This window comes from Streptopelia decaocto (assembly GCF_964273445.1).
Source record: "Streptopelia decaocto genome assembly, chromosome: 3".
NCBI lineage: Eukaryota > Metazoa > Chordata > Aves > Columbiformes > Columbidae > Streptopelia > Streptopelia decaocto.
In genome coordinates, this window is record NC_138656.1 from 12,112,041 (window position 1) to 12,137,454 (window position 25,414).

The window sequence follows — 25,414 nt, forward strand, 5'->3', positions numbered from 1 at the left end:
GTGTCGTGCGTGACTGTATACAACCTTGGGTAAAACAAAAGAAAGACTGTCTAGTGAAGAAAAGAATCAGCAAGTCAGCTATAATATAGATACATTTTGTTTAATATTAGAGTTTATGTAAGAATTGTATAGTCCAATCACCTATTAGTTTGCGGCGCGTGAACAGCAGCTATTGACCAATTACAAGTAGCCTTCTGATGCATGGACAGCGCGTGGACAGGCCAAGAAGATATTTAAGGAGAGTTATAACAAGTAATAAATGGCTTCGCTTGAATTCATATTGGATTGTGTGGAGTCCGCGATTCTTCGCCCTCGCAGAATGTGAAAAGTTTCCCCGTCATTTCTAAAATGTTCAAGGAAACTCTAAACATGTCAGCCTTGGTTTTAAGAATCTCAACTGAAGTTTTAGAGATTTTGACGTGAAAGTGTAAATATCTTGTCGGCGATTTGGAAAACCTCGCAAGAATAAAAAAAGTTTCACCGGCATTTCCAAAATATTCAAGGGAACTCTAAACATGTCAACTTTGATTTTAAGAATCTCAGCTGGGGTTTTAGAGATTTTGACGTGAAAGTGTAAAAATTTTGTCATAGATTTGGAAAACTTCACGAGAATGTAAAAAGTTTCACCGGCATTTCCAAAATGTTCAAGGGAACTCTAAACATGTCAACCTTGGTTTTAAGAATCTCAACTGGAGTTTTAGAGATTTTGACGTGAAAGTGTAAAATTCTTGTCGGGGATTTGGAAAACTTCGCGAGAATGTAAAAAGTTTCACCGGCATTTCCAAAATGTTCAATGGAACTCTAAACATGTCAACATTGGTTTTAGGAATCTCAACTGGAGTTTTAGAGATTTTGACGTGAAAGTGTAAAAATCTTGTCGGGGATTTGGAAATCTTCGCGATAATGTAAAAAGTTTCACCGGGATTTCCAAAATGTTTGAAGGGAACTCTAAACATGTCAACATTGATTTTAAGAATGTCAACTGGAGTTTTAGAGATTTTGACGTGAAAGTGTAAAAATCTTGTCGGGGATTTGGAAATCTTCGCGATAATGTAAAAAGTTTCACGGGAATTTCCAAAATGTTCAAGGGAACTCTAAACATGTCAACATTGTTTTTAAGAATCTCAGCTGGGGTTTTCGAGATTTTGACGTGAAAGTGTAAAAATCTTGTCGGGGATTTGGAGAACTTTGCGAGAATGTAAAAAGTTTCACCGGCATTTCCAATATGTTAAAGGGAACTCTAAACATGTCCACATTGATTTTAAGAATCTCAACTGGAGTTTCAGAGATTTTGCCATGGATGAGAATTACCATGGCTCAGCATTCTGTTCTGCCTATGTCTCTCGCTGATTCTTTCCTAGCCGAGCTCCCTTTCGTCTGTCCACATGAGAAATGCAGGACTGTGCAACTGGATACATGCAGATGCGTTCCAACAAACACCACAGCTGTACACTCCTTCAAGCTTAAACTTGAATGGAACCCACAACAAGGCACACGCACGTGGACAGGCAAGCATTTATAAGCACAACTCCTTTCACACACAGTTTCATCCCAAAACAGGAGCATATCTGCGCTTACCCCCCAAATGTGAAGCCATGTGTACGTGTGTGCAGTGTCTCAATCTTAAACAGTTGTGTTTACCCTCCAGCATGAAAGTGCTTTTGTCATACGTCCTCCTGTAAATAGAAGTGAGAGGGCGTGCTTGCAGAAGTGTCCATGCATATTGCCATGCGTTTGCTTCTTATGTCAGTGTGTGAAAAGGTAGGTGCTTTTCTCCAGCTGCGTATGCGTGCACGATGTGGTGGGTGCATATACCTAGATGCTTGTGGAAAGCTTTCTGCATGTTTTTCAGTGAGGAATCCTATGTGTGCACGTAGAAAAAGAGAAGGGATAGCAACCAGGTTCCAACACTGAAGAAGGCAGCCGGTAAATTTTCCTATGCTCTCTCTGTCTTTCAGTAGACCTAGTAGGACAAAGAAAACCACTAAGCCTGCGATCGGAAAGAGAAACACAACAAAACACACCGCACAGAGAAAAATCAGCAGCACATCTGTTCACAACCTTGTTTGTGAAGGCAAACACTTTGGTGCTTCAGTGAGTTTAAACACTTCCATCTAAATTTGTGATTGCGTACAGTGGTGCAAGTGCACAGACAATGCACACCAAGTGTCAAGAGCCAACACAGGCTTTCTCGTGGTCTATCGGGCTCTGCCAGGCAATGTCAGGATTTGTAGGGCTCTGTCGAGTTTTGTTGGGCTCTGTTGGGTATTATGGAGCTCTGTCTGGCTCCATCTGGTGCTGTTGGGCTCTTTCAAGCTTTGTTAAGCCCTGTTGGGCTCTGTCAGGTTCTGTCGGGGATCTGTAAGGCTCTGTCAATCTGTGTCATTCCCTGTCGTGCTCTGTAATGCTTTGTTAGAGCTCTGCCGTGCTTTGTCATCCTCTGTCAGGCCCAGCTGGACTCTATCGTTCACTGTCAGGCACCGTTGGGATTCTTCGGGCCCTGTCGAGTTCTGTCAGGCTCTGTCATGCCCTGTTGGGCTCTGTCAAGCTTTGTCAGGCTCTGTTGTAGTTTATCTGGCCCTGTCACGCTCCATCATGATTTTTCTTGCTCTGTATGACTTTGTGGACATCTGCCATGCTCTATCAGAATTTGTCAGATTCTGACAGGTTCTGTCAAGCTCCTTTGGGGTCTTTCTGCCCTATCAGGGTTTTTTAGGCTCTATAAAGCCCTGTCAGGCTCTGTTGGGCTCTGTCATGCTCTGTCAAGCTCTGTTGGGCTTTGTTGGGCCTTGTCAGGCTCTGTCTATCTGTGCTGGGCTCTTTCAGTCTTTGTCTGGCTTTTATGAGCTCTGTTGCTCTTTGCCAGCTCATTCAGGCCCTTTCAGGCTCTGTCAAGCTCTTTCGTGGTTTTTTGGTCTCTGTCAGCATTTGTCGGGCTCTGTCGGGCCATGTTGAGTACTGTCGAGCTTTTCTGGGCTCTGTCAGCCTCTGTCGAGCTTTGTTGAGCCCTGTCGGGCTTTTCAGGCTCTGGCTGTCAGTCAGTCCTTGAGTCCAATCAAGTACCGTCGGCCTTTTATGAGCCATTTTTGGATCTGTCTATCTGTGTCAGGCTATGTAATTTTCAAAAATTGTCAGCCTTTGTCGATCCCTGTCAGGTTTGCTGGGCTCTGTCAGGCTTTGTCAGGCCCCATCTGCATTGGTCAGGCTTTGTCTGTTTCTGCCAGACTCTGACAGGACCTGTTGTGCTCTGTCAGGCTCTGTTTGGCAATATGGGACAATATCACAACAGAGACCAAAAGAGGCTTATAGAGCCCAACAGGGCCCCACAGGTCCTGACAGAAGCCATCAAAGCTCAACAGAGACCGACAAACCTCGACAGGGATCAAAAATCCCAACACTGCCCAACAATGCTTGACAGGGCCTAACAGAGCCCAACAAAACCTGACAGAGCCTGAGCAGGCCCCACAGAGTCAGACAGAAGCTGAAAAAGCCAGATAGAGCCCATCACAGCCCGAAAATGCCTAGAGAGCCCGACATAGATAGACAGAGCCCATCAAGGCCTAAAAGACCTGGACAGAGCTTGACAAGGCCCGACACAGATTGACAGTGCCCTACATGCCCCAAAAAAGCCTGACAAAGTCTGCTATGGCGTGACAGATCATGACAGAGCCCGTCAAAGCCTGAAAAAGCTCAACAGATCCTGACAGAACCTGATAGAGCCTGACAGAGCATGACAGAGCCTGACAAAGCCCAAAAGAGCCCAACAGGACCTTACAGATCCTGACAGAGCTGGCCAAAGACTGACAGAGCCTGCAAGAGCCTGATAGACCTCGATAAAACCTGACAGAGTCTAAATAAGCCTGACAAAGCTTGACATGGCCCACAGAGCCAGATAAAGCATGACAGAGCCCAAAAGAGCATGACAGAGCCTAACATAGCCTACCAGAAACTGAGAGAGCCTGCCAGGGCATGACAGTGCCCAACAAAGCCCAACAGAGCCCGACAGGCCTCGACAAATCTTGACAGAGCCCAGCAGAACCTGAGAAAGCCTGATAGAGCCCGACACAGTCTCACAGGGCTCGACAAAGCCCAACTGAGCCAAACAAGGCTGTACAAAGCCCAACAGAACTTAACAGGGCTTGACAAATCCTGACAGCACCTGACAGTGAATGGCAGAGTCCGGCAGGGCCTGACAGAGACCGACAAAACATGACAGAGCCTGAAAGAGCTCAACAAAGCATTACAGAGCATGACATGGCCTGACACAGCTTGACAGAGCCTTATGGATCCTGACAGAACCTTACAGAGCCCAACAGGGTGCAACAAAGCTTGAAAGAGCCCAGCAGCACCCAAAGGAGCCCGACAGAGCTCGACAATAACCAACAGACCCCAACAAAACCCGACAGAGCCCTACAAATGGCCTCAAACAGCCCAAGAAACCTGGAGAAAGCATGACAGAGTCCGACAAATCCTGAAAGAGACCTACAAATTCTGAAAGAGCTTGACAGAGCCTGAAAAGGCTTGAATGAGCTGACAAAGCACAGCAGAACTCAAGAAAGGCTGCCAAAGAGCAACAGAGCATGACACAGATAGTCAGAGCCTGACAGGGTCCGACAAAGCCCAACAGATCTTGACAGAGCCTGACACAAATGGACAGAGCCTGACAATGCCCAACAAAGCCCAAAAGAGCCTGAGAGAGACCGACTGATCTCAACAAAGCCTGACAGAGATCGACAAGTCCTGAAAGAGCCTGTCAAGGCCTGACAGGGATGGACAGATGCCTACAGAGTCCAACAGAGCCTGACAAAGACCAACAGAGCCTGACAGATTGCGACAGTGACCGAAGGAGCCCAAAAGGGGCTTATAGAGCCCAACAGGGCCCCACAGGTCCTGACAGAAGCCATCAAAGCCCAACAGAGACCGACAAAGCCCGACAGGCATCAAAAAAGCCCAACACTGCCCAACAATGCTTGACAGGGCCTGCCAGAGCCCAACGAAACCCGACAGTGACTAAGCAGACCCCTCAGAGTCAGACAGATGCAGACAAACCTCAATAGAGCCCATCACAGACTGAAAATGCCCTAGAGAGCCTAACATAGATAGACAGAGCCCGTCACAGCCTAAAAGACCTGGACAGAGATTGACAAGGCCCGACAGAACCCAGCAGGGCATGACAAAGATTGATAGTGCCCTGCATGCCCGAAAAAAGCCTGACAAAGCCTGATATATTCCCACAGAACATGACAGAGCCTGACAAACCTGAGAAACCCCAACAGATCTCAACAGATCATGACAGAACCTGACAGAGCACAACAGGGCCCAACAGGGCCTGACAGATCCTGACAGAACCCGACACAGCCTGCCAGGGACTGACAGGGCCCACAAGAGTCTGACAGAGCCCGACAAAACCCGACAGAGCCTAATAGACCTCGACAAAGTTTGACAGAGCCCACCAGGGCCTGACTGAGCACGACAGGGCCTGCCAGAGCCCAACAGAGCTCGACAGGTTTCAACAAATACTGACAGCACCTGATAGTGAACGATAGAGCCCGGCAAGACCTGACAGAGGCTGACAAAGTGCGACAGAGCCTAAAAGAGCGTAACAAAGCATTACAGAGCCTGGCAGGGCCAGACAGAGCTTGAGAGAGCCCAACAGAACCTGACAGGAACTGACAGAGCCAACTAAGCTCGGCAATGCCAGACAATGTTCCACAATTGCCCAACAGAGCCAGATAAAGTGCAACAGAGCCCGCCAGAGCCCGAAAGAGCATGACAGGGCCTGAAGGGACCCAATAGGGCATAACAGAGCACGATGGGGCCTAACAGAGCCTACCAGAAACTGAGAGAGACCACCAGATTTCATGTGTGGAATGAATGTGTATGAAACTTTATAGGTATACAGGAATAAGTATAGTATGTACAGGAGCGGGCGCCATGATGTGTAACCAGCAGTGTGCATGTGCAATGATGTCAGTACATAGACATCCACACATGAGTTTTTGAGTGTGTACATCTTTCCAACATAACCATGTTGCAAGGCCTGTTCAGTGGTGGCAGCAATACTTGGAGGCCTTGTCAGGGACTGCACACTCAGTCCTTTGGCTGTCACATCAGCTCCCAGAGCACACCAGCACAGGACTGTGACCTTACAGGAGTATGACATGGCCACTCATATGGCAGGTGCAGCCTCTCTTGCATGTGTTCTGGGAAAGCACTTTCTCAGGTGGAGACAGGGACTTTGGGGGGAAACGTCACATTTTCTGGCCTCTGTTGAACACTGGTAAAGCAGGTGGCTCGTGCCCACAGCCTACCCTTTCTGCCCAGAGTGCTGACCTCTCTATTTATATCCATACAGAGACTCATTCCTCCTCTCCTCTCCTCTCCTCTCCTCTCCTCTCCTCTCCTCTCCTCTCCTCTCCTCTCCTCTCCTCTCCTCTCCTCTCCTCTCCTCTCCTCTCCTCTCCTCTCCTCTCCTCTCCTCTCCTCCTCTCCTCTCCTCTCCTCTCCTCTCCTCTCCTCTCCTCTCCTCTCCTCTCCTCTCCTCTCCTCTCCTCTCCTCTCCTCTCCTCTCCTCTCCTCTCCTCTCCTCTCCTCTCCTCTCCTCTCCTCTCTCTCCTCTCCTCTATGGGACTACAAAGCTAGAAAAAACAGTGCTTTCACACAGCACTCTTCGCACAGCCTCATTTCCTCATATGAATCTCTATCAAAAACTAAAACAGGAGGAAAGGACTCTCAAAAGGGAAGTTACCTTGTACTGGGTCCACTTGAAATGGATATGTAGTGTGTGCACCAGAAAATTTCTTTGGCTTTACCCCAAATTGAGAGTTTCACTGTGACTTTTGTCAATCTTTCAGCAAAGTCTCAAAGTCCAACAAAGTGGTTGTATGAAAAGTCATGGGAAGTTGAGCTTCAAGGACAAAGACCACTTTTCAAGCTCATGTTGCTGATCCTTTGTGCATAGCTGCTCTGAATGTTCGAACTCTACAGAAAAGATGAAATTTGAAGATCTCTTGTTGGAAACGGGTGGATTTGGCAGATTCCAAATTTTAATTTTGTCTATCCTCTGCCTCCCAAGAATCAACCTTCCCATGCATTTCTTGCTTCACAATTTTCTTGCAGCTACCCCCTCTCATCACTGTGCAATTCCACATCAAGAAGAATTTGTGAACCTCACCATGGAGGAAGTTCTGCTCATCAGCATCCCCCAGGAGCCTGATGGCACTTTCAGGTCCTGTGAGATGTTCTTACAGCCTCAGTTCCACTTGCTGCTCAATTCTTCTCTGCAACCAGAAAACAACTCTATTATCCAGCACTGCAAGCATGGATGGGTCTATGACCACTCGCAGTTCACCTCCACCATCTCCACACAGGTAATAGCTACTATATCTCAGTGTTTTGAGGAGCAGATGAAGAGGTGTTTGCTGGTTGCACAGGATCAGAGGGGAATCTCTGCATTTTAATTAGTGGAAATGACTTAAAGATATTTTCCATTATGGGGAAGTTCTCTGAAGCTCAGACTCAGCAACCAGCATTTCATTATTATTTATATTTATTATTACCTCGCTTTGATTGTTAAAAGCTAGCATTTCTCATTATAAGCATCTTAATTTTTCCAGGTGATTGAGAGACTGGCAGGAGCCAGGGGGAAGACACATACAGGATTTTCTCTGCTGGGGCCACATGGCATTTGCACAGGATTAAACTCTGTTAGGATTTCCTAAGAGCCTGTTATTTTCTTTCTTGACTTTTCCAAACACTTTGAAACTTCTATTTCTTTGGCCACCTCTCCTCACTGATCTCCAGCTTCCCCCTCTTCTCCCCAAGATCGTAGTGCCTCTCTTCTCTTACCACCAGTGTCTCTTGCTGTCAAGGCAAATATGCTCTCCCATGGCCTCCTGCTGAGATGCAGCATGGTGGCCAGCCATAACCTTGAGAGTGCCCAACGTCCATGCCCATCAAATATTAACCACCCTCCTTCTGAAATGCTTTGCTAGAGCTGACAGTGATATCTCTGGTTGTTAATGCTTTACTTTCCGTGAGCAGTCCAAATCACAGGAGGTTATAGGGAAGGGGAAAATTTGGTCAGACAAAAGGGGCATGGTTGGGTTGCAAATGATAGTGGTGGCTGTCTCAGTGAGAGCAGGGCCAAGTCTTAACTTAGAGCTGCTGCCTGTATGTACCTGATTTCTGCACTGTTTCAGGGAGAAAGGTGTAAAGCACCCTGGGGGAAAAGAGAGCAGAGGTGCACGAATGCTGAGCATGAATGCTGAGCATGGAATCTCATGCACGCATGGCACTGTGGTCTCAGGACATAGTATCAGAGAATCATAGAATCATTTTGGTTGGAAAAGACCCTCAAAAATCATTGAATCCAACCCTTAACCCAATACTGTCAATAAACCACATCCCTTAAAATCTTATCTATGTGTCTTTTAAACACCTCCAAGGGTGGTGACTCAACTACTTCAGTGGACAGCCTGTTCCAATGCCTGACAACATTTTCTGTGACTGTTTCCTAATATCCAATCTAAATCTCCCCTGGCGCAAATTGAGGCCACTTCCTCTCATCCTATTGCTGCCTGGGAGAAGAGACCAACACACTCCATGCTACAACCTCCTTTCAGGTAGTTGTAGGCAGCTATAAGGTCTCCCCTCAGCCTCCTTTTCTCCAGGCTAAACAGCCCCAGTTCCCTCTGCTGCTCCTCATAAGGCTTGTGCTCCAGATCCTTCACCAGCTTCGTTGCGCTTCTCTGAACTCTCTCCAGCACCTCAACGTCTTTCTTGTAGTGAAGGGGGCAAAACTGTTCAAGGTACCAGGATTTTCTCTGGAGTCTTCTGCTCTTGCAGCAACAAAGGTTGCTCAAAGTCTGGCTGGCCTCACCAGAGAGGCTGCAAGGCTGGGTTGAAGATTAAATCAAGTTTTGCCAGGTTTGCACATACAGAAAACTTACTCTGCAGCTTGGCCACAGCATTCTGTAATGATTAGCGACATTTGCACTTCCAATAAAGTAAAACAATGCCATAAGGAACAAGCATTTGGTCTGACTTCTCCTCTGCCCTCCTTCCTCTGCATGGACAACTTCAAAGGAAACTGGTCAGGGAAACGGTAACTGAATGTCAACATCGCATTCTCTAAAAAAGGTTGAGGCACATGTTACAGCTCCTGGCACTGCTGCACCCTCCAAACTCCCATCTGACCAGGGCAGTCCGAGGAGCATGGCAGAGTGACACAGGGGAGATGAGCACCCAGGCAGGTTGAGAGCAGGACAGGAAAAAGAGGATCTGTCCATCATGAGCGGTACCCAGGAAATATTTCTGATGCCCAAGAAGTGTTCACAGAAAGTGGATAGATTACTGGGAGGCCTCTGAGTTTTGCAAGATGCAACTTCACATTTTTCAGGACTCTGGCACTGTCCTATGGTCAGTTTAGTGCAGGATTCTACCCCTCAACCAGATTTAGCCTCTATAAATGGTAAGACACAGTGGCCAACCACCAGAGAGAGGCATTGTGAAAAGGTAGCAGAGACTGATCTGGGAACTAAGTGTGATTTTGGCCTTGTGTTTCAGTGGGACCTTGTGTGTGAGCGGCGTGGACTTAACCAGGCGACGGCAACTTTCTTCTTCATTGGCGTCACGATAGGGGCTGTGATATTCGGATACCTCTCAGACAGGTTTGATCCCTTTCAGGCTGTTCCTCCAGGGCTTCATTTTCATGATGAGACCTACACAACCCTGTGACCTGAAAAAGGCAGAGGGGCAAAGAAAAAAGAAAACGCAATCAAAGAGGGAGAATCCAGCCTCCCACATGATAATTGGATTGAAGTTATACTGGGAAGCAATGCACTGGCTAAATGTTTCAACCAGTTAGCAGCCCACCAGAGGAGCAACATTGGTTAGGAGTAAGATGCATTGTAACAGTGTTCACAACAAGGAAAACTGGAAAAATCCAGCCTGTGAGACCAATTTCAGAAAAGACAACTGCCTAAAAAAAGAGAAAGCTGGTTAAAACAAAGCCAAAACAAGAGGCTAAAAGAGTTAACTCCTTGTAACTTATATGGAAAATGGTTAAGGACATCCAAGTGAGGGGCTCAGAGCAAATGCATGCCAGATCTGAAAAAAAAAAAAAAAGCCTCCAGAAAGCAAAAACTGACTCTGTCATTACTAGAGAAGCAAGGTAAAGGAGGTTATAAGAAGCAGGGAGGGATTCCTCAAGGAGGAGCTGAGGCAATGAGGAAAACAAGAAAAAACTGCTCTCTTCGGTTACATGTCAGAATGTGATAATTTAAACCTGAAAAAAGTCTGAGTAATAACCTAGAAAGGGCATCAATTAAGAATATTTTTGCAAACAGCAGAACCAGGAAGGCCACCAGAGAATACACAGTGCAGGCATAGACTGAGGACGTGCTCTTCACTGTACACTATTAAGTATTTAATGTCTGAGTTTCTGGTGCAGCAAACTGCTTCCTGAATTCCTTTCTCTTGGAGCAAAACAAGCATTACTGTACAACAGACTACAAAATCACTGCACAGCAGAGGGGAACAAGCTTCACAGTATGAAGCACTGAAGATGGGAAATTTTATCTTTGCATATAACAGTATACTTTTACAAGGACCTGGTTGATCTTCAAACTGTGTGTCTTGGCTTTGTATCTAAAATTGCTTTATAGCACAGTTGGAGGCAAAGAAATTCAGAGACATGAAATGGAGCAGGACAAAATAAGGCAGAAGAGAAGATCTTTGCTAGAGCAATATGAAACTTGTTTTTCAAAAGGATTGTGAGGGGGAAGAGCCAGATCAATGTGTAAAAGGAGCATCTGGAAATAAAAAGTCTGTAGACATAAGTGAGTTTTTCTGTGCAGTGAAAGAATATGTAGGGGCAGGCGTTGGAGCTGAAGCTTTGAAATAAGATGAAGGCATGGAGATATAGACCTGGGGAATGCTAGTAAACTGCCAGGAGCAGAGAAAGGTCATCCTAGAGCTCTACAGGACCTCTGGGGTGAAATAGTAAGAAGCTACTCTGACAGATTGAATCAGTGGCCACATGGGTAGATATGGCATACTAGTGAAGAATCAGCAAGATTTTGGAAGAGATTCATGCCTTACAAACATATTGGATTTCTTTGTGCTAACAGGCATGTGAACAGAAAATATACCACGCACATTGATTTGAAGAAGTTTCCTTACCAAAGGCTCCTAAAGAAACTGAGCTGCCTTAGGATAGGAAGGAAGGTCTCTGCATAACTAGATAATAGATTAAAAGGTGTCATGCCTCCCTATCTTTCCTAAGACCTCTTAAAAGCTAACAGAGAAGAGGTCCCACTTTTTTGTGCTAACAGTAATGCAGAGATTTTACCTCTAGTGCTCCAGGGTGAAAACTATACGGTCCTGGCATTTTGCTACAGTTCGGGTTCATTTTGTTTTAAGTCTCTACAGACATTTGGCTTTGAAAACGAATTTGACAAATTTTACTCTAGTAAACCCTCCAACAACCTTCACTCTGAACATATAGATCAAATTTGAAGGAGAAGAGCGTCGACTTTGGGTCCATCTATTTGAAACACCCTGTATATGCAAATATGTATTGTTTCTTTATTGTCTGCTTTTTTCCAAACACTTGTTTTATACCTTGCCCTTGTACTGAATTGGCTATATGATGGTTTGGCAGACTTCCAGACTGGAATATTTATGGAAAATGGCTTTTTATTAATTTTTACACTTGGGCAGTTTGCTCCTTTTATTTTATTTTATTTTATTTTATTTTATTTTATTTTATTTTATTTTATTTTATTTTATTTTATTTTATTTTATTTTATTTTATTTTATACATTTAATCTTTCTGATGTTGTGCTTTCCAACCTTTCCCTTTGAAGATGATTTTAACAGCATTATTTCTAGCACCATCCCTGTAGCCTGCAGTTCAATCCTGCCAGCTCACCTCTTGTTTCCCTAGCAGGTGGTATGAATTTGCTGAGAGAGTCTAGCAATGGGTCCATAAATACCTGCCTTGCACCCTGCAGGGAATCTTATGTTTTTTTTCTTACTGTATTTTCAATAAATATTTTCATTTAAAAAAATGGTTTTTCTTTCTTAGGCAGTTACCCTATAGGAAACCAGATCCAGCTCTTTTGCATTTCTGAGTGTTTGCTGTTCTGACCCAGAGGCATTATAATGACTTTTGCAAACTGGCTCTGCTTAGATTTCAAAGCAAATCCAGCAAACTGCCTGGGCCTAAGCCACAGATTGTTTTTTCTCCAGAAGATTCATTAACTAGCTGCTGCATTAAGTCATTTATTACTATTTTCAGGAATGTAATTGTGGCATTATATTTCAGCACAACACTTTTTTCCGCTGGAGCAATCATTCTTGCCACCATCCTTCTCAGGTGGCCACTAAGAGAGCCCTAATGCCAGAATCAGACCAGGATCTCAGTCCCTATAGACTGAATACTACCTGTTTACAGGGTTATTTTACTACTCCAGTTTAAACCTAAGCTTTACTCACATGCAGGGCTGATATCAGAAGACTGATACGTTGTGCTCAATTTTGATATTTAGATTCTCATAGGTTGTGTAGAAATACATACACACATATTTCTCTCCGTACGTGAGCGTACATGTGCATTTGCGTGTAGTATATTTTCTGCATTTCTCCACACTCTCCACCTAGGACTCTACACCAGGGGTAAGATGATCCTATAACTTCCAAAACCCCTGGGGAATGACCCCCCTAGCAGATTCCTCATAGACCCCTTAGGACACCAGGGCTATTTGCATGTGTGGGCTGACAATGGTAAATCCTGATCTTTTCCTTTGGGATCTTTGTTTTCCCTCCAAGGATCCGGGTGAAAGTGCCATGGTTCTTTGTCCTCCTTGAGACTGGTGGCAGTGGCTGGTCCTGAGTGATCTATGGGAGGAGGACGTTCTGACACAGGCATGGGGTTCCAGACAGAAGGGTTCCAGAGGAGCCCACAAAAATGATCGGAGGACTGGAACACCTCTCCTATGAGAACAGGTCTTTCAGTAATTAAAAGGTGTCTATAAGAAAAATGGAGACAGACTTTTTAGCAGCGCCCATTGTGACAGGACAAGGGATAAAAGTTTTAAACCAGAGGGGACTTCCAGGCTAGACATGAGGAAGACAATTTTTTACAATAAGGATGGTAAAATACTGAAACAAGTTGCACAGAGAGGTGACAGATGCCCCATTCCTGGAGACATTCAAGACAAGGCTGAACGGGGCTCTGAGCAACATGATCTAGTTGAAGATGTCCTTGCTCATTGCAGGGGGATTTGGACTAGATGACCAGCTATATTCAGAGCCATTTTCTCCTCTCTGGGGTTTTGTATCTTGCACTCTTTGTAGACTGGAAAATATTCTCATTTTCCTTTCTTGAGCCCCTGGTTTGCCCCACTTTAAACCCTGCTGCTGGGACAGATTACCAGCCACTGTAACCCAGCCTGTACTTACGGCAGGTTTGGACGGAAATCCATGCTGCTGCTCTCGCTTCTGTGTTCTGCCGTATTTGGGACGCTGAGTGCTGCCTCCATCTCCTACAGCATGCTGGCCATCACAAGGACCCTCACCGGGGTGGCTCTGAGCGGTGTCTCTCTTATTGTATTGCCTTTGGGTAAGTATGTGGGGTGTGTGTGGGAGCCCAGTTGTAGGGGGGACTTCTGACAGGCAGTGTCTAACAGACAGACACATGTCTACCAGACAGGACAGAGCAAGTAGGAACAGGCATTTGGAAATCGTTATGCATGCAATTTCACTACAGACAACCAGAAGAACATCCCCCTTGTGAAGATCCATGAACTGCAGTTTTCTGTTAGTCTAATTAATGCTAATTAATGCTAATTAATGCTAATTAATGCTAATTAATTAATGGTCTACCCTAAATATAACAACTACTTATTTTTGCTTCTGTTGCAACATTAACACTTGCAGCCCACGCTACGCAATTCCTGTTAAGTATCATCAGTAGCACAATAAAAGCCACAGACCAAGGTATCTGCCCCTTTCCTCTGATACTGAGATCTCACCCTTCAAACACACTCCACTGAGAAAATTCATCAGCATTGCCATGTCCTCAGCAGGAGGAGGATGGTGTGTCATTTGCAGGGTGTTTCTACCTCCCCAGTCTTGAGTTTGCTTACAATTGTTTCCATATGTGCCCAATCTTTATTTTTAGAAGAGATGAAGGGAAAGAACCACACATACATGCACAAAAACAAACAAACAAACAAAACAAAACAAAACCCAAACAAACAAAAACAGAGCTAGGCAAAACTGATGCTGAAAAATTTAGGAAATTATATAATCAAAACAAGCTCCAAACTTCAGTGTACCACAGAGAGCTCTGGATTAGTTTTGTAGATACAGTTGGGACATACTAGGCAAGGCTCATTGTACCCAAGAGCAAGTTACGGGTGCAGCAAAATTTTCCAGGATTTTTGCAGATACAGCCAAAATCAAGCTAAAATGGCTTCAGTACTGGAAAAGTCCACACAAGACCTGACAAATCCCAAGGCCTGCTATGTTTTTTTGTTGTTATAAAGGTTGATGCCTGCAAGACCAAGTAGAGCTTGGGAGGGACATTTCTGATTGTTAGAGGTTGTAGGAAGATGACCAGAGCTATGGAGGAAAACTGGCTTCCAGTTCACACACAAAAACAAGGAGACGACCATCTATTCTGGCTTTACATGTATCTACTCCAGGTAGATTCCACATGGATGACAATTCATCTGAAGAGATTTCTTCAATCTGGAATAATGAATGAGCAGAGGAATGGGAAACTGTGCAGGCAAGATTTTTAGAGAAAAAAAATCTGTTTGATGAAGAAGACTATTTGAATGCTACTGAATAGGATTTTTAAAAAAGTATCACCTGAGGTGTTTTTAACATTGTTTCTTACTATATGTCCAGTATTTCTTATTTATGGCTTTATTTTTGTTGCTTACAGCTTTGCAAGAGGCTAGGTATTGCAGATGAACATTTTTAAAGTGTCAGATGTTGGTCAAACAGTGGAATTCTCACAGAGATGACCAGAGATGTTACCTCATGTTGCTTTTGTTAAAAAGCCCTGCAGACACTTTTCTGGAGAAGTCCTCTGTATCCCAGCTCAACACTGCCTCCCTCTTGCAGGGATGGAGTGGGTGGACACACAGCACCGCACCTTCTCTGGGATCCTGACTAGCACCTTCTGGAGCATTGGGAACATGCTGCTGGCCATGGTGGCATACTTGGTGCGAGAATGGCACTGGTTATTAGTAGCCGTAACGGGACCCTGTCTTCTGAGCTTTGTCTGCCTATGGTGAGTGCAGTGACCTGCAACCAGATGGCTGGTGGGGATGGGAGCAGGCTGGGATTTGCCTCCTCTGCTCTGAGAGCATAGCAAATGTTGCATAACTAATCACAGCATCACAGAATGGTTGAGGTTGGAAGGTACCTCTGGAGATCACCTAGTCCAACCCACCTGCTAAAGAATGTTCACCTACAGCAGATCACACAGGAATGAGTCTAGGCTGCTTTTGAATGTCTCCAGAGAAGGCGATGCCACAACCTCTCCGGGCAGCCCACTCCAGTGCTTCATCATCCTCAAAGTGAAGAAGTTTCTCCTTGTGTTTAGATGGAACATCCTATGTTTCAGTCCGTGCCTGTTGCCCCTCATCTTATCATCTGGCCCCAAAAGAGTTTGGTCCCATCTTCTTGACACCAACCCTTGAGATATTTATGAGCATGAATAAGGTCCCATCTCAGCCTTCTCTTCTCCAGGATGAAGAGACCCACCTCTTTCAGTCTTTTTTCATAAGAAAGATGTTCCAGACCACTAATTATATTTGTAGGTCTCTGCTGGATTCCCCTCAGTAATTCCTTGTCCTTCTTAAACTGTGGACCCCAGAACTGGACACTACTCCCCAGATGTGGCCTCACCAGGGCAGAGTAGAGGGGGAGAAGAACCTCTCTTGACCTACTGGTCACACTCTTCCTAATATACCCCAGGACACCATTAGCCTTCATGACCATAAGGGCACACTGCTGGTTTATTGTCAACCCATTTTCTACCAGGACTCTCGAGCCCTTCTCTGCAATGCTGCTTTCCAACAGGTCCTCATCCTAGAATCAGATCCAGCAACCCCAAGAAGAGCAGGCCTCCTCTGTGTCCCACCCTTGGATTGCCCAGGCATGGTAGCTCTTGAAAAATAGAGTGGCTTGGGTTTCATCTCCTCACCTCCAACAAGGCCAGGAGCCAAGGTCTCACCACAGCTTTGGGGACAAGGAGAAGGCAGGACTGGGCCAGGCATTTGGGGGACAGGTTGCATTTCTGTCCGTACCTTATTGGGGAGGTTACCTTTGTCACCAGTTTTTCCATATGAGCCAATGACATTTGCAAAGCAGGTCAGGAGCATTTACCTCTGTGCTTTCCATTGCCATTCTCAGCTGTGTATCCATCCTGATGGACCAAATACATTCTCTTTCTGTGGGCTATTTCCCTCCTGTAGCTGTATTTAAGAAACACCTGACATCTCCTAAGCATGACAATGGGAGAGGGTTCATTTAATCAAAGAAACTGATTTTCCTTTTTGTTTTTTTAACATGTTGTAACACAGAATAGAATATAGGATGGATTCACTGATCCTGTGACTGTAATGTGAAGTGTACTGGATCAACTTATCTGATGATCCAAAGCAGTCCTTTGTATAAGAAGCTCCATTTCCTGGATGGACAAAAGTCCTGTGTTGCAATAAGCATGCAGGTATTCCCACAATTGCCTCTTTGAAAACATTCAGAAATGGAGATCTGAGGTGTCCCCTACCTTATGGTGGTGGTTTAGTGCCTCTTGGACAATGGTGTGGTGCTGCACCACACTGCAAAAATCACAGACGTGACTCTCAGGTCAATGGGTAGCTCTTGCTGGAAACCATGCAGAATAAGCTCTGATTGTTAGACACACACGCCCAAAAATCATATGCATAATTGCTGAGCATAAAGAGTGATATCTGAATGCTAAAAGTGCCTTTCAGCTGCCATCAAATAAGCTTCCAGAGACTATGGTTTTCCTGCTTCCTAAGTCTGTCCATCAGCATGAAGCAGCAGGTTAAATAGCTGCACAGATCTAGCACAAAAATCTTAAATAATACTTATGAAGAATGGGATATAAACTGATGTTGTTAATCAATGGCTCAAAAAAGATATGTGGTTTCACTGGTGATGAGGATTTTCTGGCAAAAGTAACAGCTGATATTTCACCGTACAAGTGCAATACAACAAAAATATGTGTTCTGCTGACTTTTTTAGTTTGAGTTGTTTTGCTCTTTTTCTAGGACTACAAGCCATAAAAAATGGAGTCCCGTGAAGTGCTGAAATTCACAGATACGTTTGGATCCACCTTTCCCACAATAGCTGTTGGGATTTTTTTTCTCTTATGTTAATGCCTTTAATGGAGATTAGTTTTCCAACAAGTCATACTGTAGTTTGATCAAACTTCAAGCACCCAAGAGGTGGATAATAGAAGTCCCTAAGGTGTGGAATCAAAAACTAATTCAGCACACTTTGTAGATACTGTTGACAAAATGTCAGAACTGAGTTGAGAATTTAGACAACCAAATGACATAATATTATACTCTGGGTGTGGTGGTAATAAGTGCAAAATGTCATATTTCATTCTTTATATTTCCCAAGGTTCACTGGGTGCCTTATGGGAAGGCCTCAAAAAACTTTCCAGAAAAACAGTTCTGCAAATGTTTTTTATCTACACCTCCTTTTGAGCTACTGCTTGAATAGTGACAGCAGTTGTTCTTTAGTTTTATTGTAATCTGATTTAGGGCACATTAATCACCAACAGCTTACAGGGATCTGGTCTTGGACTGCTCCAGTGGGAGACTCCAGTGAGAGATTTTGATAACTGTGTGACCTCAGTAGACATCATACCCATATTCAAGGTTGTAATCTTTCCACTGACTGAAAGTCTCCTCTCAGGGGACAGACTTGGGTAGCAGAAGGTAACCACTGTGGGAAATTTCCAATGTCTTCTAGGCTCTCATCCTGACAGCTTCTGGCCTGGGAAACTCTGGGCCAAACAGGGTCATGTAGCAATGAATTGCAACCAGATGCGAGATGAGAAAGAAGTCCAAGGAGAGGGAGTGGCAGATGCTAGCTTATGACAAGTGCTGGGTCTTTTGCTGGAATAGACAGAAAAATAAAAGTCACAGAACTCCTACCCTACGCAAGTCTGCTAAGCAGACCTCTCTAGAGCTGCTACTTAGCTCTAGAGCAGCTCAATGAGTAACATAGATACTTCTCTGGGGGTCACAGCCACAATGATTTAGGCCCCAGCTGACTGTCTTGTGCAGAAGGCTTTGATTATTGTGAAAAACAAACCATTTTAGCAATTAACAAAGTAAGTATAGAGCCCATTAAATCCTTTCTACATAGTAATTTTTTATATCACAGAACCATGGAATGGCTTGGGATGGAAGGCACCATAAAGATCATCTAGTTCCAAGCCCCCTGCCATGGGCAGGGACACCTTTCACCAGACCAGGTTGCTCAAAGCCCCATCCAACCTGGCCTTGAACACTTCCAGGGATGGGGCATCCACAGCTTCTCTGGGCAGCCTGTTCCAGTGCCTCACCACCTTCATGGCAAATAATTTATTTATTATATCTAACCTAAATCTACCATCTTTTAGTTTAAAGCAATTATCCCTTGTGCTGTAATTACACATCCTTGTAAAAAGTCCCTCTCCAGCTTTCCTATAGGCACCCTTTAGGTACTGGACAAAGTTTAAAGAGTCCCAAAAAGCACGAAACACTCTGGGGCCAATTTTAATTGAGGAGTGTTTGCAACTTCAACCTGCTCAGAAAATTTAAGATTTGATCAAAGGTCTCATGATAAAAATTTTGGCTAGACATACTTCAGTTAGCACACTGTACTCCTTTAAGGGTAGAAGAGCATGTATTTGTAACAAGGGTCTCCCATTACTCTTATTTTCATGCACCTCATTTGCTATTTTTAGCTGGGGTTGAAGTCTCATAGAGGAGACTCTTTGGCCAGGGCCATGCATGTAGGGGGGAAAACAAGGAGCACCAACAGGAACACTGTTTTCTCTCCTCATACCAGGTGGGTCCCTGAGTCTGCCCGGTGGCTGATTGCCAACAGCAAAGTGAAACAAGCTCATAGGCATCTGCTTAGATGTGCAAGAATGAATGGAAGGAAAGACTTCACTGTCTCACCCGAGGTGAGGAACTGAAGATACAGACATGCTCTTCCTCTCCCATTTTCTTTCCCTTCACTTCTATTTGATATCTGAAACAATGGTCACCTTGCAGTGTGAACTGTGTGGCACTATGGTCCACAGGGTGCCGTGCTCCATTTTACTCTAGAAAGCAGCTACATCCACTCCTAGAGAGAAAACAGCAGCTCAGCACCCAAAGGCCAGAAATTCCCTTCATTAAGTGGAGTGTCTTTCCATTCATTATTGCCATGACGAGTGTTAAAGAAATGTTCTTGACCCTAGGTTTCCTGTAGGATAGTCTTCTCAGATGTCTGTGCTTAAAAACTGTAATTTAATAAAAAAATGTAAAAAGCAAGTTACAGCAAAGAAACAGTCTGGACTGGGTGCCTCTCCAGGGAAGGGACCCTGAGACAAAAGAGGTTCGGGCTTTTAAACCCATAGTTTCCTTCCAGGATTTGACCAGGACCCAGGCTGAAACTTGTAAGCTGCCAACTCTAATGGCAGAGTTTGTGCTGGAAGCCCTTGGTGCCTGAGAGAAGATAGAAAAGAAGACAATCCAAGTATACAGTTTTTGAGAAACATATCCTTGGTTTCAAACTCTCTGGGTCCATCCATTATTTCTGCCTAGGTATGGTAGCCCAAAGAGCATTTCTTAAGGTGAAATTCCTATATCCTTGTAAGAAGCAGTTCTGATTCTCAACAAGGCTATAGGTAGACATCTAGTCCAAGATAATCTAGTTTCTAACATTAATTTTGCCAATTGCTTCTTTAAGGCCTGGTTCATCCTTTATACTTTTCCAGGTGAAAGGGGATACCAGGGGGTGTGAAAATCCCAAGATGTCTCCAAACTGTCCATTAGTCTTTGCAGTACCCTTGAGGTAAAATGTCCCCCTTGGTCTGCGTCTGTATTTTCCACTATTCCGTATCTAAGAATAATTTGTTCTAAAAGATCACTTTTGCTACCACTGCCGCCATGGCAATGCTCAGAGGGAAAGCTCTTAACCACCCGGTAAGGTGATCTACCAACACTAGCAAATATTTAGTTCACCCAGCTGCAGGTAATTCCATGAAATAAACTTGAATATTTTGAAAGAGTTGTAAACTTGGACTCTGCCCTCCTGCAGGCTGCTTTCTAAGTCCCTCTTTATTTATTTTTTTACAAACCACAGATCTTTCACAAATTTGCTTGGCTATAGTATAAATTTCAGTACACCCATATTTTCATAACACTATGTCACACATTGCTTGTGTTCCCCAATGACTCTTCTGATGTAAAATTGCTAATACCTCCCTCATGGTGTGCTTATTTAACATTTCTCTACCATCTGGGAGTACCCATTTCCCATTCTGTTCCCTGGCTCCTAATTCTTGGAGGACTTCTTTTTCTTTTTCATTGAAAACTGGAATTTCTTGTGACGCCAGGACCTCAGGCGTGAGATAATTTATAGTTATTACTTCAGGTTTTAAGGCTGCTTCTCAGGTCATTTCATTTGCTAAGTGATTTGCCCTGCCACAAAAGGAGTTTCCCCCGTGATGTCCATTAATGTGTTCTACAGCCACTTCTATTGGTGACATCAGGTTACGTAACACTTGTCCAACTCGTTCTTCCTGAAGCAATTATTTCCCTTTGCTATTAATTAGAGCCCGTTCTTCCCAAATTTTCCCACCTAGCTTAGGTATAGCTGACTGCATTGTAGACCTACAGTTGTGTGAATCTCTTGCATCTCAGCTAGTGAGTAGAACTTACCAATTCTCCTGGTACTTACCCCTAATTCAGTTGCTGAAAGACTTCGTGAATAAGCACTCTCTTCTTCCTTATGGGCAGGGCACACTTCTCATTGTGTGACTGTTTCACATATTCTGTATTTATATAAACAGATGTATAAGTAATTACACTTCATATAAATGCACTCAGAATAAAGCATGCAGCTCACTGTTAGCTCCTGCCTGTGACCTGAAACAACAGCAGACAACCACCAGGGGAAGAGGCTGGAACTGGTCAATGCTGACTTTGCTAACATCATGATCTGCCGTTTTTCTGCAACCCTCCCTGCCACATGGGTTATGTCGGTAAGGCAGGAGAAGGGGCCATGGGAAGAAAAAGAGGTCTAAAACAGTAGGCAATTTATAAAGTTGTAGGAAGACATGCCTCTGATAATGTATGCCCAGAGAATGGTTCTGTAATAAGAACATATCGAAAATGCAAGGTGGAGCTGGAAATGGCAAGGGCACAGGCCTCAGCCTATCTAAGGTTTCATGTCTGTTTCCTAAATGTACAGCAGCTGAGCTATTTCCTTCTTTCCACCTCTCCCAGGCCCTCAGAAAGATGGCAACAGACAAAAAGCCAGGAGAGAGTTACTCCTACATCAGCTTGTTCAGGACACCAGTTCTGCGGAAGATCTCTCTGTGTTCTGGGTCTGTCTGGTAAGCAGTGTCACTTTGCACAGGGAAGTTGTCCTGCAGTTCCCCATCTGGATTTCCCTAATCCCCATCTCCACACACTCCTTGCAGGTTTGGTGTTGCCTTCTCTTATTACGGCATGAGCATGAACCTAACTGGCTTTGGGCTCAACATGTATCTCTCCCAGTTTGTCTTTGGCATCATTGAGATTCCAGCTAAGATGATGATGTATGTGCTGGTGAATAGAGTTGGACGACGGCAGAGTCAGGCGTGGACACTCATCCTGACCGGACTATGCATAGGAGCCAACATCATCATTCCCAAGTGTAAGCCGCTCTTCTGCTATATGCAGTAGATGCTAAAGGGGAGTTTCCATTTTGTGCGGTGCTAGAGAAGGAGAACAGTAGATCTTATCCATAGGTAACTCTGTATGGAGGTGTTCTCCTCCTAGAAGAGCAACTGTGAGACAAGGTTGCTAATGTGGGCTAGCCCTAATATCCGGTAGAAACAAATAGTCTTCAGCCACTGTGTCTAGTAAAGGTCCAGTGATGGCAAGGTGAGGCAGTTATTTTTATTATAGACATTGTCCAATAGGAAATGTTGTGAGTTTTTCTTTCATCAGTTTAGCTCCCAGTTGCGCTAATGGTTGCCAAACTTACTGAACCAGACTTTGGAGACAACAGCTCCAGGACTATGAAGCTCCTTGTTTTGTCTGTAAGAGCACTGAACCTTCTTTCTTGTAGCTGAGGCCACAAGAAGCTTCTTCCTAGAGGCTGCTTTTGACCATTGTCATAAATGTCTTTTCTTTCCTCCTAGCCTTCACCTCCTTGCGCTCTGTAATAGCCATTATGGGCAAAGGTTTATCAGAAGCTGCATTCACTGTTGTCTTCTTGTACACCTCTGAGCTCTACCCCACCGTCCTGAGGTAAGAGATGCCACTTGCCTGGGTACACAACCAGAACCTCAGTGGGATGTCATCCTCAGGCCTTCCACATCCACACAGCAGGGTGTGCTGCTGAGTAGACTGCAGGACTGATGCCTTCCTTGACTCTAGAAGCAGCAGGTTGTAGGGATTACACATACTCACAAGAAAGCTACACCTTTTTTACCTGAGTTTTGTGTGGTTAAGTTACATTGGTAGAAAGATGTACTGAAAAGAGAGGAATATTCCACATGCAAAGATTTTTGAATTCTGTAAGGCATCTGTGCTTAGTGAAGTCTTAGCTCCCTGTGATAATCTGCCAATAACTGTTAAAAGACCCCAGAACTAATAATTTGAAATATCAAGTTTTATACAGGAGACATACTTCTACGTGTTTGAAAGTCTTCTGAACATCAAATTATATTAAAGCAGGAATTAACTCGCCTTTCAGAAAAAGAGGGCTTATTTGAAATATCTGGGTAATTGTGACATAAAACCAGATTTACCATCAGCATAATTCGGCATACAGCTAACACTCATGAATGCAATTGTCCCACTGTTCTTTACGGGGTTTTTGGGTTGTTGTTTGTTTTTTTTCTTTTTGTGAAAGTCTGAAAAAAACCTCATGGATAACAGCAGGGTTTGTGGCTTACTCCACCTCTTTTCCTCCCTGCCCAGAGTACCCTTCTTTGCCATATAGTCCTTTAACTTCCACTGGTCTGTTGTACGTGGGTAATGATGCATATTTAAACTGGAGTGGGCACACTAATCTGCTCTTTTCTTCTCAGATATGTTTCTTTCTTTGCATGCTCAAAGACATTGACAAGTAAACACAAAAATGTAGGTTCCTTCTGCAGTACTTTGCATATGCACAAGTAGGTCCTCAAATCCCTCTTGTCAGTGTGAAATACTACCACTCCCTGAAAATGAGTAAGTGAAATAGGTCCCAGATCTTATTATTGGCCTCATTGTGCTCTCACAGGCTTGCAGCTACAGCAGGATCAAAAATATCTCTACTGCATGCCACCTGCCTAGAAGTACATGGGAAAAGGAGAGATTGAGGTTTGCTCTCAGCAGATCGGAGGACTTATTAGGTGATGGGTAGAAAATGCACTCAGGGTTTTAGACATTAAAAGCAGAAACAAGTTTAGAGCAGGTATTTTTAGTGTGTAACTGTAGATTCTTTCTCATAACAGACACAAACCTATTTGTCACAGCAGCTGTGGTTGCTGCCTGGGAAATATAAAATTGGAGAAATACATGAAGTAAACAAACAAATAAACAAAAACAAAACCAAAATGACAACTTAGGAAAAGCCTGGTAGGGGAAAAACCTGAGAGGAAAAAGACCTCACCACTCAGAGAAAAATAAGGGGAAAGGTCAGAGGGTTTGCACTTTTTCCCAAGGTCTGATATGAAAGAAGTACCTATCTCTCACGGTGGTCTGCATCACCATGGTGTCCTACCTTTTCCAGGCAGAATGGGATGGGGTACACCTGCTTCATGGCACGCATTGGTGGGGCTTTGGCCCCCCTCGTGTTTCTGTTGGACGAGGTATGGAGATCTCTGCCCGAGGTGACGTACTGTGGTGTAGCAGTGTGCTGTGGGTCAGTGGCCTTCCTGCTCCCGGAGACACTCAACAAGTGCCTGCCCGAGGGCATCGAGGACATCGAGAAAACACAGTAAGTCAGCTCCATCCTGCCCTGCACATATAGTCCGTCAAAAGAGGCAGGGGATCATCCTTCTCTGCTGCCTGTAATTCCCTGCCTGTGGGTGGCAGTGGAAGAGGGAGAGCCCAGTGGGTATCTGCGCTGTCAGGCTTCCTGTTCTTCTGTCCAGCAGCCCAAATGTGCCTTCTTTGCACATCTTGGCTTGGGGAAGAGTGGCTACAAAGCTGCCTGGAAGAAAAGGAACTATGGCTGTTGGTCAACAGTAGCTGAACATGAGCCAGCAGTGTGCCCAGGTGGCCAAAAAGGCCAACAGCATCCTGGCTTGTATCAATAACAGTGTGGCCAGCAGGATTAGGAAAGCAATCGTCCCCCTGTGCTCGGCACGGGTGATGCTGCACCTCGAATACCGTGTTCAGTTTTGGGCCACTTGCTACAAGAAAGACATTGAAGTACTAGAGAGAGTTCAGAGGAGGATGATGAAGTTTGTGAAGAGTCTGGAGCACAAGACTGATGAGAAACAGTTGAGGGAACTGGGGCTGTTCAGCCTGGAGAAAAGGAGGCTGGGGGGAGACCTTATCGCTGTCTACAATTACCTGAAAGGAAGTTGTAGCATGAAGGGTGTTGGTCTCTTCTCCCAAGTAGCAAGTGATAGGATGAGAAGAAATGTCCTGAAGTTGCACTAGGGGAGGTTCAGATTGGATATCAGGGAACATTTCTTCCGGAAAAGGGTTGTCAGGCATTGGAACAGGCTGCCCAGGGAAGTGGTAGAGTCACCATTCCTGGAGCTGTTTAAAAGACGCATAGATGAGATTCTTAGAGACGTGGTTTAGTGCTAGAGTTAGGTTAACAGTTGGACTTGATGATCTTGAGGGCCTCTTCCAACCAAAATGATTCTATGATTCTATGATTCTTTTCTTCCAGAGAGAAAGGGCTTCCACAAATCAGCGGTCCTGAGGGCATGCCACTACAGTCTCTGCTGAAGTGAGGGGACTCCGTGGGACAGCCACTGTGTAGGACTGCAAAACTAAGCTGTGCTCTGACCTGCCAATAAATGAACCTTTAGTGTTTTCCCAGTATCTCTCTGCAGGGAAGTAGGGCTGAGGACACTGGAGGAAGGAAGCAAATTACAAAACCAGCTGGAAGGAGCTAACCCCATGTTGTAGCATGGCCAGGAACAAGAATGCACAGG

General features: G+C 44.7%; 1 protein-coding gene across 1 annotated transcript; it reads left to right on the forward strand.

The window, feature by feature from the left end:
• Nucleotides 1-6,992: 6,992 nt before the first annotated feature.
• Nucleotides 6,993-25,210, forward strand: SLC22A7 (solute carrier family 22 member 7; the record flags this gene model as incomplete). The annotated part of the gene is made up of 10 exons (XM_082048917.1): nucleotides 6,993-7,370; nucleotides 9,568-9,671; nucleotides 13,473-13,627; nucleotides 15,142-15,310; nucleotides 19,120-19,237; nucleotides 21,549-21,658; nucleotides 21,746-21,960; nucleotides 22,451-22,559; nucleotides 24,031-24,237; nucleotides 25,147-25,210. The coding sequence occupies 10 exons, from the start codon at nucleotides 6,993-6,995 to the stop codon at nucleotides 25,208-25,210; spliced, it is 1,629 nt and encodes a 542-aa protein (XP_081905043.1).
• Between the last annotated feature and the right edge of the window lie 204 nt (nucleotides 25,211-25,414).